Below are 18,098 nucleotides of genomic sequence, written 5' to 3' on the forward strand. Positions count from 1 at the left end.
AGTGGGAGAATTTCAGGGGCACTCGTACACCTTGCTCCCTTCCCCTATTTTACTAGTGCTCTGTTCACTCAACCAGTCTGATCTTGGTCTTTTTATTTTTCATGCCACACAAACTCTTATGCTTTGCAGTTCATCTTTGGAAAGCAAACAGTGCCCCCTGGTGAAAGAAAGAAAGAAAGAAAGAAAGAAAGAAAGAAAGAAAGAAAGAAAGAAAAAGAGAGAGAGAGAAACCAATGACTGCAAACATTAAAACTTGTCTGTTTGGGGCTGGGCTGTAGTGCAGGAGCAGAACCTATTCTTTTCTTGCAGATGGTCTGAGATTCAAACCATGCCCCTCTGTTCAGGATGATATGGGAAAGAATCCTGCTGGAAACTCTGCAAATTGCTGCCTGTCAGTGTAGAAAATATTGAACTAGATGGGCAAATGATTTGATTTGGTATAGGACAGCTTTCTGTGTTCTAGCTAGGAGTAGATCAGCAACTTCCTCTTCTAACAAGCTTCCACGGCAGCATAGAGGCTGAGGCACCAGGCTCTGGCTGCCAGAGTCCCTAAGTCTGAATACCTTCTGCTGTGCTCAGGTCTTTCTTTTGGGCTTCTCATAGACACCAAATTAGCCACTATGAGAAGAAACTATTGGGCTAGATGGGTCTCTGGCCTGATGTAACAGCCAGGCTCATCTTATGCTCCTACAGTTACTCTGCCAAGTGCATCACACACCAAAGCCTTATTCGTACACTCAGGTTGTAAGCGCAATCTTCATGCAAGCGAGAGAGGGAAGGAAGGAACAGTGCCCCTCTGGCATGTACCTTTCCCGCTTTTCATCCCCAGCCTCCACAAATGATGGCAAGCTTGAAGCAGAGAGCCTCCTGAACCACTTGGTAGTCCTGAACAGTAAGCGGTAGGTTAATATTTGAAAGAAACAGACAAATGACGACAACTGCACATACGAACTGATTGCCCTAACAGGCTGAAAGTGCCAATTTAAAATCACCATTCTATAGCAGCAAAAGTGGGGAGGCAAGGTTGGCAAGATGCAGCAGCACAGTCCTCCCCTTTGCCCCTTCTTCTCTATGGGCTCCATGAGATGACCTGTATACTGAGTGTTCATTCCAAGGTTAGATGCTGCCTGGTATTTGTTGAATAGTCTTTCTTCTTCATTGCTGGCTCGTTATATGACAATGAGCATTCATCCCGATTTGGCTTTGGGGTGTTTGTGTGTCTTGTGAATCATCCATTTACCCCAGACTTCTCCATGCATTTTCCTGTCACTTCCCTAACTTCAAAAAGTCCCATTCTTTTTTTTTGCACAAACTTAAATTGATGGTCTGTGCTGAGTCCCTCGCACAAAACACTGACGGTCTGCAGGCATCCTATAAATGTTTTTGCCACAATGGGAAACAAAAAGTGGTGCTCCAAGCATTGTCTGGGGCTATTTCACCCCACAATGTCTCTGCAGAAAAGCAGTGACAATGCAGCATCCGGTCAGGTACATTTGGGGGTTTTTTTGCAGCTGGGGGGCAGGGGCGGACCCTGGTTGCCCTCAGTGGAACCCTTGGCGGGGGGAAAAGTTGGGGGTGGAGGTAAACGTAAAGGCACCCCTGACCATTAGGTCCAGTCATGGCCAACTCTGGGGTTGTGGTGCTCATCTCGCTTTATTGGCCAAGGGAGCCGGCGTACAGCTTCCGGGTCACGTGGCCAGCATGACTAAGCCGCTTCTGGCGAACCAGAGCAGCGCACGGAAACACCATTTACCTTCCCGCCAGAGTGGTACCTATTGATCTACTTGCACTTTGACGTGCTCTCAAACTACTAGGTGGGCAGGAGCAGGGACCGAGCAACAGGAGCTCACCCCATCGCGGGGATTCGAACCGCCGACCTTCTGATTGGCAAGTCCTAGGCCCTGTGGTTTAACCCACAGTGCCACCCGTGTCCTGAGCGGTGGAGAGCATGTCCATCAAAAAATTCAGCCTCTAGCCTCTGAAATGGCCAGCCCACCAAAGATTGTGGGTTTCTCTCCCCACAAAATTTTTATTGTTCCTCACCCCAGGGAATGTGCCCAAAAGAAAAGAAATCAATTCAGAACTTTCAGCACAGCATTATCTTACACTGAGCTGCTATGTAAATTATAATGTGCAATTTATTAAGCTAACTAGGGAACTCGTTTTTCTTTCCGAATCAGTAGACTTGTTAAGCAGGTGGTTGGGGCTGACTTGGGTTATATTCCCACGTCTTCTGTTTAGCTGCCTCTGGCCACATTAATTAATATTCATAGCACTTCATTCTAAGTGTCCAATACAATTAAAACACCAGCAGGTCTTTGTTTATTTTTTTTTTATTAAAAAAAATTGGCTAACTCTCTTTTGATTTACCCTGAAGACTGAGATGACAAAGATGACAGGACTGTTTCTTATCCTCCTTGTGCCAATGATTTATTGTTATTTGGGCTGAAGTTTGGCCAGTCGCCTGGCCTTTTATTCCTGCAGAAACACTCTGATTTCAATCTCTCTCTCTCCCCCCCCTCCGGCCCCCACTGCTTTCATGGCATCCAATCTTCTATTTATACAATGAATATTTATGAAGGCCCTTAATGAAAAAGATGGAGCATGCGAGGGGGAAGAGGAGGGAGGGGGAAGAGGGTTTTCGTTCATTTTTTCCATTTGTCAGATGCATCGTGGAGCCTTGTTAGTATGCAAGAGGCTTAATTTCTTGATTAAATTTCATCTTACAAATATAATATTGGAAATTAACTTCCACCTATTTTGCCCAACTTGAGGTGGGTGGCAGAGAATCAAGGAAGTGGTCCCCTGGGCGTCACATGACAGGACTCACCAGTGATGGTACACGCCCATGTTGCTATACTGGCTGGTCTCGCAACAACTTCTTCCTTATTAGCCCCTCTCCAATCCCCACAGAAGCTAATGATACCTGGACTTGTACTCTGTAAAAGGGCACAATGCAATAGCGATGAGAAATCTGTGATGGTTTTATTATGCATTCAGACTCTCCTACCAAACCCTATGATTGGTGAGACGTGCAAGCTGGCACATGGCTTCCATACTGAAAGAAGGGCACTGCCTATTGTAGTCTGTGGTAGCGGTTTTGTCCTTCAAAACTGTACATCAGGAGTAGCGAAATCTTTGAAGCCAATGAGCACACTTGGAATTTTGAGGAAGTTCTATCAGCACCAGCCACAAAATGGCTGCCACAGGGTGTGGCATAACTGGAAATGGTTGCCATGGCACCATTTCTTATTCTGGTTTTTGTTCTAAAATAAAGAAATGGAAGAATAAATTTCTTCCCCGCAAATAAAAGTAATGTCACTACAAATGCTCTTGTAGAGGACAGCTGTGAACATTTATGATGGTCTTATACACAGAGCCTCAAGTTCAAGAAGTGCTTGGAATTCCTATTTTAAATAACCTGGACAGTTCTGCTGTTCAGGACCTTGGAGAGTTCAAGAACACTGCCATTCCCTACAACCACATCCTCCTGCTTTGAAAGTTGAATTGTAAGATTTCAAATTCGTAGATCTTACAGCTAAATTGGTTATCAGATATATGAAGTGTTAGCCTCAATTAATTGTTTTTTAAAAGTGGATAAATTGTCAAATGAGAATGACACAGGGCTTCAGAGTTTGGGTAGGGGAATTTCAAGTTTTGGTTAAAAATTCAGTGACAAACTACGGAGAAAACAGCCTTGTGTCGCCTTAACAACTAACAGATTTATTGTGACATAAGCTTTTGTGAACCAGCTTTCACAAAAGCATGGAACACTACCCTTGGCCAAGTATTCTTAAAAGACTGGCATAACTTTCTAACATATTTGAGAGACCACTGTAAACAGGAATACAATGACACTTGTAAAGTAACATGAATTTAGGACACTATGATTATATAATAGATAGATTACAGTAAAAGATGAAGGAATAAAATTTAGAATTGGAACCCATGGAGGGAAGGAAGGAGGTCTGAAGGTTCAAAAGAACTTTTTTTCTAATGTTGAAAATGTTGTGTTTGTAATGTATAACTTTTATGTAAAACCAATAAAAAAGTGTGTGTGTGTGTGGCGTGTGTGCGTGTAATCTGATAACTGATTGTGATGCTTCATGCATCTCACAAAGGGACTCCAGCCCATGAAAGCTTATGCCACCAAAAAATGGTTGGTCTTCACAGCATTTCATGACTCTCCATTGTCCAGTATGGTTCTCCCCTAGAATAAATGATGTAGCTAAAGTCCTAGCATTACAATCTGAGATTCATCCCTGCACACACACACCAAACACATTTCAGAACTGGAATTTGAATCAAATTTGGAAAGTTAGCTACATTTCAAGCCCTTCCACAAAATTTGGACAATATGGTATCTAAAGGATCACAGAGCCAGGTTGGTCCTCCAAAGTAATCCATTTTATCCCCTGAAGAGGAGCAAGATCCAGTAAATAAATCATGAGGATGATTAATTAGCCACAAAAGATAATTATTGAAACACACACTAATGAAAAGCAAATTTTTACAAGTCTATTAAACCCAGAGAAGCTATTAAGTTAATTGGCATTCATTCTTCATTTTATTGTCTTGTTTGACTAGCTATTTTTTGTGGAGGGAAAAAAATAATGATTTTTAATTAGTACTTATAAAATAACATTATTTTACAAAGATTTACAGCTTTGGAGAGATGATTCGGGGTGACTCTGATAAATAATCAACCAAAAATTGTATCTCATAAAAAGTACAATAATAATGCAAGTAGAAATGAGGACAAATTTGGAGACTTCAATCCTTCCATGCAAATGCAATATAATGTGACAAAAAGTTAACAAGTTAGAGATTTAGAAGGAAAGGGGCTGAAAGAGTAAAGGGGGCCCAGTGAATCAATGAAATAATTAAAGAATTATCAAGGGATCAATTGATAAGCATGTTCTTAAATTCTTCTGATAGCAAGCTTTGCTGTGCTATTTACACATAGTGAGATGAAGAAAAATTTGGATGGGTAGGGAATGATCAAAGACTACATTTTGAAAAATCAAATGCTACTTTTTAAGAAAATTCATTCATGCAGTAATTCCAAATTTTTCCCAATGTGGAACTATTCCACACAAACACCAACAGAGAGAAGTCACTGTGTGTACTCTACAGAAGCTTTCTCCCAAAATGATGCCTTCAATTTTTGGACTACATCTTCCATGAGCCCCAGCCAGGACAGCCAGGATGTCTAGGACTGATGAGAATTGTAGTCCAAAACATCTGAGGAAACCGGATTAGGGAAGGCTGCTCTACAGAGTCAACAAATTATAATATGATTTGCGGTCAAGATAAATGATAAAATCCCCTCCCCCCTTGCTTTTGGAACCATTGACAACATCCATCTAGACAAAACACACACTTATTTTCATGGCAGTGAGATGGGGTCAACAATTACCTCTACGTATTTAAAAGAGGAACAGTCATTTAGTGAGGTTTCATGTGCAATTTCGATCCAAGCTATTAAGACAAGTTTTGCATCTCTGCGAGTCTCCATGGGCACCTTTTAATTCACCTCGATTCTGGCTACTCACAGTGGCCAAGTTTTGTCTTCTCAACAGCAATGGACTGTTGCCCAAGCAATACAGAGCCTCTCCACTCTGTAAGAGCTTTTGATTGGCTGTTCCCCATCTCTTTGCTCTCAAGTCCTGGTGTGTTTGGTCCCTCAATGCCAGCGGTGGAGCTTTTGCCAGCTCGATGCAACAGAACTTTTCCCCGACCACATTTAGTACGAAGGTCCTTTGACAGCACCTGGTTCAGTCAGGCGGGCTGAAGCATAGGCCGAGGCTCCTAGGCAAGCGGCTGCCTCACAGAGCCCAGGAGAACCAGGAGGGCCAGGTAAACCAGGCCGCCCGGCTTCTCCTGGAACACCTGGGGTGCCTCGCTCTCCCTCTTTGCCATTTGTGGCTTGGCCAGGGTGTCCTGGAAGACCTAGAAGAATGAAAAGAGGCATGGATAGTTCATGCTTGTGCATCTTTTGTGGGCAAAAAGTAGGTCAGGACCTACTGGTAGGTCTCTGGCTGATTTGCAATAGATCACCAAGCGTTTCTGGCACCCAACAATTTAATGATCACAACAACTTTTGTTTGCTGAAACAAAGACAGATTTTTGTGTGATAGAACTGCGATCTCAGTTCTACTACTGAGAACAATTTCCTGGGGTGAGATGCATCCGGGGTACCCTCATCCACTGCCACTTCCCCTTTCTATGACACTATTTTGCATTTGGCTCCAGTTGGTGGACCTCAAGGTTCTGGGAGGAAAGCAAAGGAGATTCCCATGTGGCCACGCTGGCTGGGGCTGATGGGAGCTTGAGCCCAACACCTGGTAGGACACAGTTTTCCCACACCTGTAACAGTCTTACACACACACACCCTTCAGGCAGCCAAGTGCATTGCTTCAAGTGTGAAGCACACAATTAACATTTCTCTTCTCCTCTCTGCTGCCATTCCATGCTTCACAGCTGATTCCACATTCTTGGTATGATAAAGCAAACAGAAAAACCCAGACCAGGTTACCAATCGTAAAAGAAAAAGGAGGCGAAATAGTTCCATCATGACTGTAAGAATAAAATGGTGTTTGCTTTTGCTAGTCTGGTGCTAAACACCTTTACCATAAGCACCATGGAAATGCATAATGTACTTCAAAATAAAAATATTGAAAAGATCATCTGCAGCCATGGACATGCCCAGTTGGCTGCCCCCTGACTATAAAAGGTTTCTAAAAGAAATGAGAACAAAAAGATGTCACAGCAAACGGCAGCCTGGATTCTGATGCTGGGCCTGTTTGCTGTGACCTCTTTATTCTCACGCTCTCTGGGTGGGAATTTTGGGGAGGGGGCTGGGTTGTGGGATGCCAGCCTGTTGGCAAGACCCTTGACAATGCTGCTCAAAGAGACAGTGAACTGAAAGGTAGGTGTGATAAGTGATCTGGGATCATGCTGAGTGGAAGACCCATGGTCATGGCGCATGTGGTGGGGTAGATCTGTGGGGCCTAAATGGAGCTGGGGCAAGGCAGAGTGGTTGTACCAGTGTCCTGGCCCCAACCTCACTACTGCTTCATTCCCATCCAGGGGCAAAGTGGGCACCAGAAGGCACCTCTGCCACACCACATGTACCACTACTGCCCCAGGCAACTTGTACTGATGTCGTGTGGGAAGTCCCTGACAAGCCCTCTGTTTGTGATTTACCCTTGGTGCCTCTGCAGTCACCTTACCTGGTATTCCTGGTGGCCCTGGCATCCCTTGATGTCCACGGCCGGGCTCTCCCTGCTCCCCTTTCTCGCCCCTCTTTCCTGTAGAATTGGAAGGGGGGAACAGTGAGAGACTTTTAACACTTCATGCACACATCCCTCCAGGACTGACAGCAGAGCAGCTGATTCTGCATTGCTCTTGCTGAAGAAAAGCTCTTATTTAACAAAATTTATATACCACTTGATTGCAGTTAAAACCTCAAAGTGGTTTACAAAAATTAAAACATTGAACTTATCAGTAAAAGGCAGTTTAAAACAAGTGTTTTGAAGACATTCAACAGTAATTAAAACCAGCAATAAGCTATTGCAAAGGAAGCTGACATGATTCAGCTCTCCCCCCCCCCCATTGCCAGTTATGCTTAGTTATGCTGCGATTCCACAGAGAAAACCCATAGAATGTGCAGTTACTTCAGAATCTCAGCTTTAAAATTTGAGCAGGTTTCTAGCCCTCATGGCTCAAATCAGCAGGTGACTGGAATCTGATAGGGCTTCAGTGCCCACACATAGCTTCTTGCCACTCCTCCCAATGACTAGCAAAACTTGAAACTATGCAAGACAGTAAGCATTGCAGAACACAAGTCAGAGAAAATAGTCATATTTGCGAAGTTTACCAAGGGGATTCTGATAGTGGTTTGGAGGGCAAACACTAAATATAATTTGCTGGTTTGGATGTCAGAATGAACCATTGCTAAGCACTGAAGAGGAGGCAGTACGGGGAGGAGGAAGCATGCCACATGTCACTTGAATTGAACCACAAAACTCAATGAGGCTTTTCATGCAGAGATGGGCTCTTACCTTTAGGTCCAGTGTTGCCAATTTGTCCTACAGCTCCTAGGATTCCTGGGATGCCTCGAGGGCCAGGGTGTCCATGTGGCCCTTGCTGACCAGGTGACCCAGGTGGTCCTGGAGGTCCAGGTGGTCCCATCACACCTGCCCCACCTATGGCATCTCTTTTAGCACTCACAGCTAACTCAGCCAATTGTTCTGTAATGCAGAGTGAGTGAGGGAGAATGAGAGAGAGGCATTGCATGTACCTGGGGCTCCTCCATCCTTATCGGATTCAGCAGATTCAGGGCAGACAAAAAGAATGTGCTTTTCGTATGTATTCATACAATACACAATTAACACGTGGAATTCACTATGCCTTTAAACAAAATTAAACCAATTCAAGGAGGATGGATCTATGAATGGCTATTAACCTCCACAGACAGAAACTAAGAAACAGGGATGGGCCAATCGGCCAATTTTAGTTTTTCACAGTTTCTCATTTTTCCAATCTTGAGTTCAAATCTCCACTTTTCCATATCAATCTTCATGAAAATTCATCAGCATTTTCATGTGAATCCCTCCTAATATACACAATTTATGCAATTTCCCCTAATAGAATGTATTTTGTATATTATTTTCACTAATATATGCATATTTATACACATCCTGTGGCTAGGGAAATGAATTGCAAAATTCAGAGAAGTGGGCATTTCAAAGGATTGCTGAGTTCATGTTTTGGTTTGGAAAGTGCAAATTGGGTAGCTTTGCATTTAAATGCTGGGTCAAATTCCTGTCCCTCCACTACTAAGATATGGACATTTTGTTACTCCAAGCCAAATTCCAGTGTGTCTTGGAGTGATAATATGTGTCAAAACAAAGCTAAATGTGTCAGGAGAAGGACATTTACCTGCTTCTCCGGGTTGTTTTTTCCTTGAAAATAATGAATGGAACACTTTTCACATTAGCATTATTTGGGACAAAAAAACAACACCCCAGTAGCGGGGAAAAAAGATTTTATTGCAGAATAGAACTGCAAAAGTGGCTGAATTTTGAGGACATTGTTTACTAATGTGCAGCTGATGAAACTCTAGAAGGACTACACTGTATATCTTTCCTTCCTTCCTTCCTTTTTTGGACATACACCTCTTCAAGTTCTCACCATTATTTTCTGTTGTTTGTTTCTTGCAACCACATAAGCCCTGCTGTGAGTTTTAGATAATCAACCCGTCGCGTAAGAGGTCACTCCCTTGGTCATTTGAAATTGCATTGCCTCCATACTAACACTGCTAATTTCATCAGCCTGAACAGCCTCTTACCACATGTCCTGCATATGTCCATTTTAATTTTGTGGCCTTTTCCACTACCATCCATAACTTTCAATCTACGTCACATACAATTATTAGTTTTTCTATATGTTAATGATATTCTTAACATTGGGCATTCCATGCCATATTGTTTTATTCTTACATTGTTTGTGCTTCTGTGTGTCATGGTCCATTTCTTGGCAACATAACACATCACAGGTAAAATGCACGTATTGAGCACTTTAGCTTTAAAGCCTAAGGAATTTTTTTTCATTATACAGTTTCCCAAGGCCACCCACAATTGTTTTAATCTCCACTTTATTTCCACTGTTTGATTTTCAATTCTCAGTATTATTCTTTTGGCTTAAATAGACGTTATTCAATTTGCTTTGTTTAATTTCTAATTGTATATCACTCTCTTCTTTAAACATTATTTTGGTATTTGCTAGATTCATCTTCAGTCCTACCTTTTTCCTACCTTTTTCAGTCCTACATTTCTTGCACTTTTTGTCAACTTTTGGCAATTATATATCATCTGCATATCATAGATTATTTAGGCATTTTCTGTTGATGTCAATTCCTTTTTCTGACCATAACAGTTTTGTAAACACACCTTTCAATGCAAGTGTAAATAGCTTATATGATAAGCCATCTCCTTGCCTTATGCTTCTTTCTAAGGGTACAAGGTTGGTCTTTCTGTGGATATGATACATTGCTGTTGCCTTGTAGCTGGTTGTATCTGCTGTCAATTCTTCAATTTCATAATGCTCATTGTACAGCCCAGGTTTCAACAGCATCAAAACCTTTTCATAATTGATGAACCCAACTTATATAGGGACGCTATATTCGTTGCATTTTCCTATCAATATTTTCATAGTTAATAGATGATCTGCTGTGGAAGATCATTTTCTAAACCCTGCCAGTTCGCTAGGTTGATAGTCATTGTATATCTACATCTGTGAAAATGCTGTATGAATTCTGTGATGGATTTCAACCCTGGTTGTTGTTTTTTAGAAGGTATGGGACTACCAATTTCAGAGGCAATGTGCTCCTGAATGCCAGTTACTTGAGGACAAACAATGGAAGGGTGAGGCTGTTTCATTCATGCTCCATTTGTGGGTTCATAGGACGCATCTGGCTGGACATTGTTGTAATCTAGACACTGGCCAAGGCAGACCCAACTTGTTCAGATCCAGCAGGCTCTTTCTATGTACTCACCTTGTAACATTTTTAAGGCCACATCAATAATGTGCTGATCTCCGGTGTCCCTGCCCTGGAAAGTGGAAAGAGAGGAGATCTTGTCATGCACCACAATTACAATCACAGTAGACCTAAGAAAAGGCCCTGGTAGATCAGATCAAAGGCCCGCCTAAGCCAGCATCCTGTTCTCATACCAGCTAACCAGATAGCTATGAGGCACCCATAAACAGGACACCAGCACAGTATTCCTCTCCTGCTGTTGTTTCCCAGCAACAAGTATTCAAAGGCATAGGCTCTGATACCAGAGATTATACATAGCTATCATGACCAATGACAACACTCTGAGTCACTAGGGGGTACAAGAGGCACAAAGACTGAGCCAAGACTACCAGGAATCCACCTCAGAATGGGTCATCCCAAGAAGAGAAGGGCGGGAGGCACTAACATAGTTGGGAAGTAGAGCAAGCAGAGTGAAACCCTCTAGTCTACCATATATTTTCAAAAGTTGTTTGTCTCTTTGCTATGCATCTTACACCTCTTAAAATATCATAACTAAATTTTGCACGATGACTCCCAAGATCAAGGAGCAGGCTTTCATCTGTGTTTGGATACCAATATGAATCAAGACGGTAGACTGAACCTTTAGAAACTGCACCAATTTGGGGGGTTTCGTTGAATTCCTGAGCAACTCCAGCTACAAGGCTTTTAGTCCTTCATGAATTTGTTCTATTCACTTTTAAAGCTGGTGGTCATCATGCCTCTTGTGGTCATGTACTCCATAGCCTAACAATTTCCCCCCGTTGAAGCCTGCACCAATTTCTTACCATCATAGTTAGCTCTGGACTCCAGAAACCTTACAGGCCTGCAAGGTGATTTGTTGGTTATCACAACCAGGACTCTACATGGAGGAAAATATCTGACTCATGTGCTATCAGACCTGCTACCTAAATAGAGCTGTGCAGCTGTGCATCTACTTATAATGAAGGATTGGGAGTGGGGGACGAAAAGCCATGCAGAATGCTGACACCCCAACCACTAAACCTGGAAGGTCTACTCGCCCCTCTTTGTTTTATCAAGCAATGCCCAGTTCCAGAGTGCCTCTTCCAGTTCTACTCTCTGCTTGTGGTACTGCTGGGATTCTGTGTGCAAATCAGTGGAAGAGGAAGCAGTGGGCAAATGTCAGTGCATGATAGCATCTCCTTGGAGAGGCAGTGTCCACAGAACCTGCAGTTCAGCTCTGCTGGGCTGACAAGTGGATCTGCATCCTTGCAAAACAGCAACAGCCAACCAGGGTTTCTACTTCACGTGCAAATGATTAAATTTCTGATTTTGTAAAGATTATTTTTGCACTACTTAGTGATGGCCATGAGAGGGTGCTGTGCCCTAATTCTGAGCGTCCAAAGTATCAACAGCAGGGCATGCATCCTGACATGAAGGAGGAATAATTATTTATGCAGAGGTGTAATAGGCCAGTCTTCTCAGTGATCCAATTGCACCTGATGCAGGCAGACAGAGACCAGAATTATTCACCTCTAGAGGAGGGTAACTGGAAGAACGCAAGAGCAGCACAGAGGGCATGAAGACACACAGTGAACTGCTTCCTCTGTGAGTTGCCCCTTTGCTTTGCATCCAGGAGAACCCAGTTCCAGTTCCTAGTACCTCTTATTTTAAAAACCTGCTAATAGATTGTGAGAACAGGATCTCTTGGACAGAGCCTGAAGAGCCACTGCCAGAATACACAGGAATTGGTCTTATACTATGAGTCAGACCATTGGTCCATCTAGCTCTGGCATGTGCTGTGTGGCTGTTTTCTGTGGTAGCATGGGGCATTATCAGGTTTAACTCACCGGAGCACCTTGAGTCCCAGGCATTCCAGGTACACCGCGCTCCCCAGGTAGCCCTCGGGGCCCCGGAGGTCCTAGGAAGCCTCTGATACCTGGTGCGCCTGCATCCCCAGTAGGTCCAGGAAAACCAGGCTCCCCACGGACACCTTGCTGTGAAAGATCAGATGCTAGTTAAGAAGAGGACCAAGACTCAAAAAAGCCCCTTTTACAACTGGAGAGCTAACGCACAGTGATAAGAATGCCTGGTGGACAGGGGCATAAGGAGGCAGAAATTTATGTCCCATCCTGTGTTCATTACAGTCAGCACTGTTTCCATTCCACTACAGTTTGGCTTCTGCTAAAACCTAGGTCATTCATCTCACTATTAACAATGGTGGAAACTAACATTCAGTAATTATGCAATCAATTCCAATGCATTTCAGTGGAAGGAAACATGTGGAAAGTAAAATAATTTAGCATTTGTTATTATTTAGCATGCAAATAATAGTGAATACTGCTTGTATCTGCTTGCATGGCTTCTGTTCTGTCCTTGGAGAAACAGAAGCATTGCAACAATTTCCGCCCCAGTATCTGTTTTGTACAGTATTCTCTGGAATCCCTAATGGTGGGTAAGACCAGCTTACCATTCCATGTTTCAGTGACCTACCATATGCCTCTTACAGTTAACAAGCTAGGCATGAGGGTAATATCCACCACCACCCCATTGTGAATCCCCAAGCAGCCATAGAGGATTCTATTTTTGATTAAAATGTCTAATTGCCCAATAGCTTCCATAAACTTATCTAAACCATTTCTTCAAAAGAAAAACAGTTATGAAAATGGCCATTAGGGCATCCTCTGGCAGTAAATTCCAGGGTTAATTATGCACTGCTTGAAAGAGGAATTCCTTACGATTGCCTTAAACTTGCTGGCCATCAGTTTCCATAGCGCTTGCTTTCTAAGCGTGAGAAATTATTGGTTCTATTCCTTGCATTCTCTTCATACCAAATTCTATCCACATAACTTTTTAAGTCACTAGCATGTTTCCCCTTCATTGTTTTTTCTTATCTAAAAAAACTTCAGTTAGTCACACACTTTGCCCCATAAGTAATGCAATCCACCCTCCCCGATCATCAGAAGAATAAAACATTCTTATTTTTTGTATTTAAAGGTGTAAACCGACCTAATTCACAATGCTAAAGGAAATGCATATTTGTTTGCAAATAATCACCTGTCCCTTTGGTCCTGGCTCACCCGATTCACCCTACAGATGAAAAGCAGAGATCAAAAATAAAGATCATCCACTGTTTTTTCTTAACAGCTTGCTTGGGCAATCTCTAAACATCAGTTGAGAAAAGCTCCCTATGTATATTTCATTCACACCATAATCAACGGTCTGCCAAAATTGGCAGTGGGCAGCACTGCTCTGCAGTGGTTCAAATCCTACTTGGATGGACTTGACTAAGATTTCTCCATGTTGTCTGACTTACTTTGAGTTTTATCAGGTTTTCCTATTTTACACACAGAAGTTCAATCAAAACCTGCCAATGGATTGGTAATTTGACAGTGTTCTTTTACATAAACTCTGTATATGTCCCATTCTCTGATAAATTTTTCATTTGCAACATCTCTAAACCTTGCTGATAATCTCACCGGTTCAGCATATTCCCTTAATTTGTTTTGCCAATCTGATTTAGATGGTATAGCCTCTCCTTTCCAATCTTTTGCAATTATGATTCTGGTTTGTTTTTTTTATAAGTAATATTTATTAAAACACAAAAAAATTTAAAATTACACAGAAAAGGAAACAACATTACAAAAAAGAGGGAAAAAAGACAAAAACACAAAAAGAAAAAGAGAAAATAAAACCATCACTTTCAAATTCTCCAATTTCCGTTACTTTCTTTCCATGACCTCCTCCTCCTCCCATCTCTTGTATCTTAGTTAATAATTGTCACAGCAAATCCTTTCCATAATTCATGATATTTTATCCTTACGTTACCTTACTCTATTATCATCTTATCTTATAAAAACGACCTTAGAGCTTAAAACTTAAATCATTTTTTTGCCAACTTCTCTTAACCATTACCTTTTTGCCAGATTCTTTAGACATTTTTACAAGAGCCAAGTAATTTCATCTCAACATTTCCCCCAAATTCATAAAACATTTCTAGTAATAATAATATAGAAAAGATACAATAAAATAAAAGCAATCCAATCTTCTTCCAGCGTCCCCTCCCCCCGGTCCCGGGATTGTCAGTCTTTTCTTATCCATTAGTATGGCACATTAACCTGGTGCTCTTATATCCGAGGCCTTTAAATCTCTTCCATGCCCCTTTCGCAGCTCTTCTTCATATTTTCCTTTCACTCGCGGGAACTCCAGCTTAATAGTGTTTTTGACCCTTTTCAGCAAATCAGCCCCTTTCTCACAGTCCAGACTAAGCTCCATGTGTTGTTTAGAAACATATTTCAAATTCCCTCCAAGATTAAAAGTCCCAACAACTCCAAACCTCTGATGGCCCATTACCAGACTCGGAAAGTCCAACCATCCCTGCAAAGGGGGGTCAGTCCAACCCCCCATTTCCAGTTCAATCCAAACTTTATCTTTCCAAATCTGGTTTTTTCCAAGTTCAATTATAAGATCCAAAGGCTCATTTTCCTGCTGGGCCAAAAGTCCCTCCATCCCAGGCGTCCCAGATTCAGCAAGATCCTCTTCTTTCAGTTGTTCTGTCATGGCACGCTCCTGTTTTGGTTCCTCGGTGGGCTCCATATGATTTCCCACTACCTGTTCGAAGGTTCTGGCCGCATTAGTCATAAAGTCCATCTTCTGACTTAACTGATCCAATAGGGCACTTATTTTACAGAAAGCACCCAACAGTGCTTCTGAAGGCATTGTCCTACAAGGTCACAGAATTCTTTCCCACAGTTGTTATCAGTAACAGCCGCAAGTTCCCAGGGCTTAGTTACAGTTCCATAGTTCCCCTCTAGGGGGAAAAACTTCAGATTATCCTTTTCCTTGAAAACAATAGCGACAAAGTTTCTTCTTCTTTAAGATATTTTGTCCATAAACGAAAGGAAACAATGGAGTCACAGTGTTTCCCTCCTTTTAACTATCTGTCAAAACGTTTGTTTCTGGTCAATGAGCTTCAATCATCAAATCTGACACCCCGCTCCAGGGTCAGGACAGTGGAAAATTACTTTACTTTAACTTTATTTCCGCAGGTTTAAACAACTCAGTAAACGTCCCCCTTCTTCTCCTGCTTCCGAAGGGGGGTTCCACAATTTTGAATGATGAGAGACGATCCTTTAAAAGTGATTTTTAAGGCTCTAGTTTACGTTGTCTTTGCTTTGTTATAACTACAAAAGAACGGAAGGGTGACTTCCTGTTTAGCCCTTTCCGTTTCAGTACCAAATTAGGGTATTATGTATGCCACTGTAGCAGCCAAAATCTTAATCTCTCTTTTGCAATTATGATTCTGGCTGCTACAGTGGCATACATAAAGATTCTCCTGAACTTTTTTGGAATTTCATGACACATAATTCCTAGAAGGAAGGCATCAAGTTTTTTAGGGAAAGAGCATTTGAACATTTTCTTAAGCTCGTTGTAAATCATTTCCCAAAACTGTCTAATCTTTTTACAGTTCCGCCACATGTGGATCCATGTGCCTATTTAAAGAACTTATTCAGGGAACGCAATGGAAGGATCGGAGGTCAAGTTAAATTGAATTACAAAATGATGTACAAAGCAAGTATCAATTAAGGGATGAATGATTGTATACTCTTATTTTTATTTTGTTTTCAACATCAACCGATCGTTTTTGTTATGTTATGCAATTTTCAACCCAACCAATAAAGCATTTATTTATTTTTTAAAAAAGAATCCTACTTGGGACGGTCGCTGTCAGAGGGTGGTGTTTGGGGAGTGTTGATCAGTCCCATGGAGCTTTCAATGTGGAGTTCTACAGCATTTGCTTTTATCCCCCATGTTGTTTAACATCTACATGAAACCACTGAGTGGGGTCATCCAGAGTTTGGAATACATTGTCAGCAATATGCTGATGACACACAGATCTACTTCTCCTTTACATCTGCAGGAGTGGCAGTGGATGTGCTGGACCGATGGTCTTGCCTTGGTAATGGACTGAATGAGAGCCAACAAACTGAAGCTCAATCCAGATAAGACTGAGACACTGCTAGTGAGCAGTTCCCTAAACCCGATGGATGGGAGGTTTCCTGCTCTTGAGGGGGTTACACTCTCTCTGAAGGAGTAGGTGTGCAGCTTGAGGGTACTTCTCAGGTGGTCTCAGTGGCACTGAGTACCTTCCATCAGCTTTGGCTGGTGGCCCAGCTCAGCTGCTCCCCTATCTGGAGAGATAACCTAACTTCTGTTGTCTATGCTCTGGTAACCTCTAGGTTAGATTACTGCAATACATTATACATGGGGCTGCTTTTGAAGAGAGTACAGAATACCACCTGGTGCCTAATTCAGCAGCCGGGCTGCTCAACAGGGCAAGACCTTGGTCATGTGCTTCAACAGGTGTGATTAGTCCAGCTGCTTTTATTTAGAGTAGGGCAATAGCTTTGGGTTAAACCACAGAGCCTAGGACTTGCCGATCAGAAGGTCGGCGGTTCGAATCCCCACGATGGGGTGAGCTCCCATTGCTCGGTCCCTGCTCCTGCCAACCTAGCCGTTCAAAAGCATGTCAAAGTGCAAGTAGATAAATAGGTACTACTCCGGCGGAAAGGTAAACAGTGTTTCCGTGCGCTGCTCTGGTTTGCTAGAAGCGGCTTAGCCATGCTGGCCACATGACCCGGAAGCTGTACGCCGGCTCCCTCGGCCAATAAAGCGAGATGAGCGCTGTAACCCCAGAGTTGGTCACGACTGGACCTAATGGTCAGGGGTCCCTTTACCTTTACCTAATAGCTTTGGGTTTCAAGCCCGTTTTCTGACAGAAGCACTCCCTAGCTGCCTACTGTTTGCTGCTAAATATGCTGTTTGCAGTAAATAGCACTGACAAAAAAGAGTCAGAAGGGAACTTTTCAGAAAGGACACAAGGATGCTGTAAGGCGTCTAACTGGTGGCCCTTCAGATGTTTCCAGCTCCCAGCTCCCATCACCCCTGACCATTGGTCATGCTGGCTGGGGCTGATTGGAGCTGGAACCCAACAACATCTGGGAATACCACAGGTTCCTCATCCCTGCCATAAGCCCATAACTGAGCCAGCTCCAAAAATTGCTCTACAACATTCTACCCACCAGACAATGTTGGCTTTTGCAAGTCAAGAAGCACAGTTTTGGCAGCTATCTTACCTTCTCTCCCTTCTCCCCTGGAAGGCCTTCAACGCCAGGATCTCCCTATAAGGAAGGAACAATAGCTTTATTTTCTGGCCAGAATAGCAAATGATCATCCCAAAACTAACCCTTCCTGTTCCCTCTCAGTGCTCCACTCCCTCATGTCTTGCACGCGCCTTTGTCTCTGAATTGCTATGAAGTCCAGTCTTTTACCAGCCTAGGCTGAGCACCAACTGAAGCCACTAGTGCACAAGAGATAGCTTGGCCATGGTAATCTATGCTCTGGCAACCTGGCATTTGGAGAAATGCAATGCATTGTATATGGGGCACCCTTTGAAGACAATCCAGAAACTGCAGTTCAGAATATACTGCGGAGGTGGCCCTTCAGTGAGGTGAGGTGAAGCCATTTGCCTCAAGCGGCAGATCCAACCTCCTCTCCG

At 42.8% G+C, this 18,098-nt stretch overlaps 1 protein-coding gene across 1 annotated transcript in view; it reads right to left on the minus strand.

The window, feature by feature from the left end:
* Positions 1–5,367: 5,367 nt before the first annotated feature.
* Positions 5,368–18,098, minus strand: part of COL9A2 (collagen type IX alpha 2 chain) — a 50,471-nt gene continuing 37,740 nt past the window's right edge. The window contains exons 26-32 of the mRNA XM_081200046.1: positions 17,677–17,721; positions 13,598–13,630; positions 12,391–12,537; positions 10,562–10,616; positions 8,067–8,255; positions 7,236–7,313; positions 5,368–5,952 (exon numbers count right to left, since the gene is read on the minus strand). Of these exons, the coding sequence (XP_081056172.1) occupies positions 5,747–5,952; positions 7,236–7,313; positions 8,067–8,255; positions 10,562–10,616; positions 12,391–12,537; positions 13,598–13,630; positions 17,677–17,721 (753 nt within the window). The 3' untranslated portion in view covers positions 5,368–5,746. The remainder of the gene's footprint in view (positions 5,953–7,235; positions 7,314–8,066; positions 8,256–10,561; positions 10,617–12,390; positions 12,538–13,597; positions 13,631–17,676; positions 17,722–18,098) is intronic.

This window comes from Podarcis bocagei, assembly GCF_964188305.1.
Source record: "Podarcis bocagei genome assembly, chromosome: 7".
NCBI lineage: Eukaryota > Metazoa > Chordata > Lepidosauria > Squamata > Lacertidae > Podarcis > Podarcis bocagei.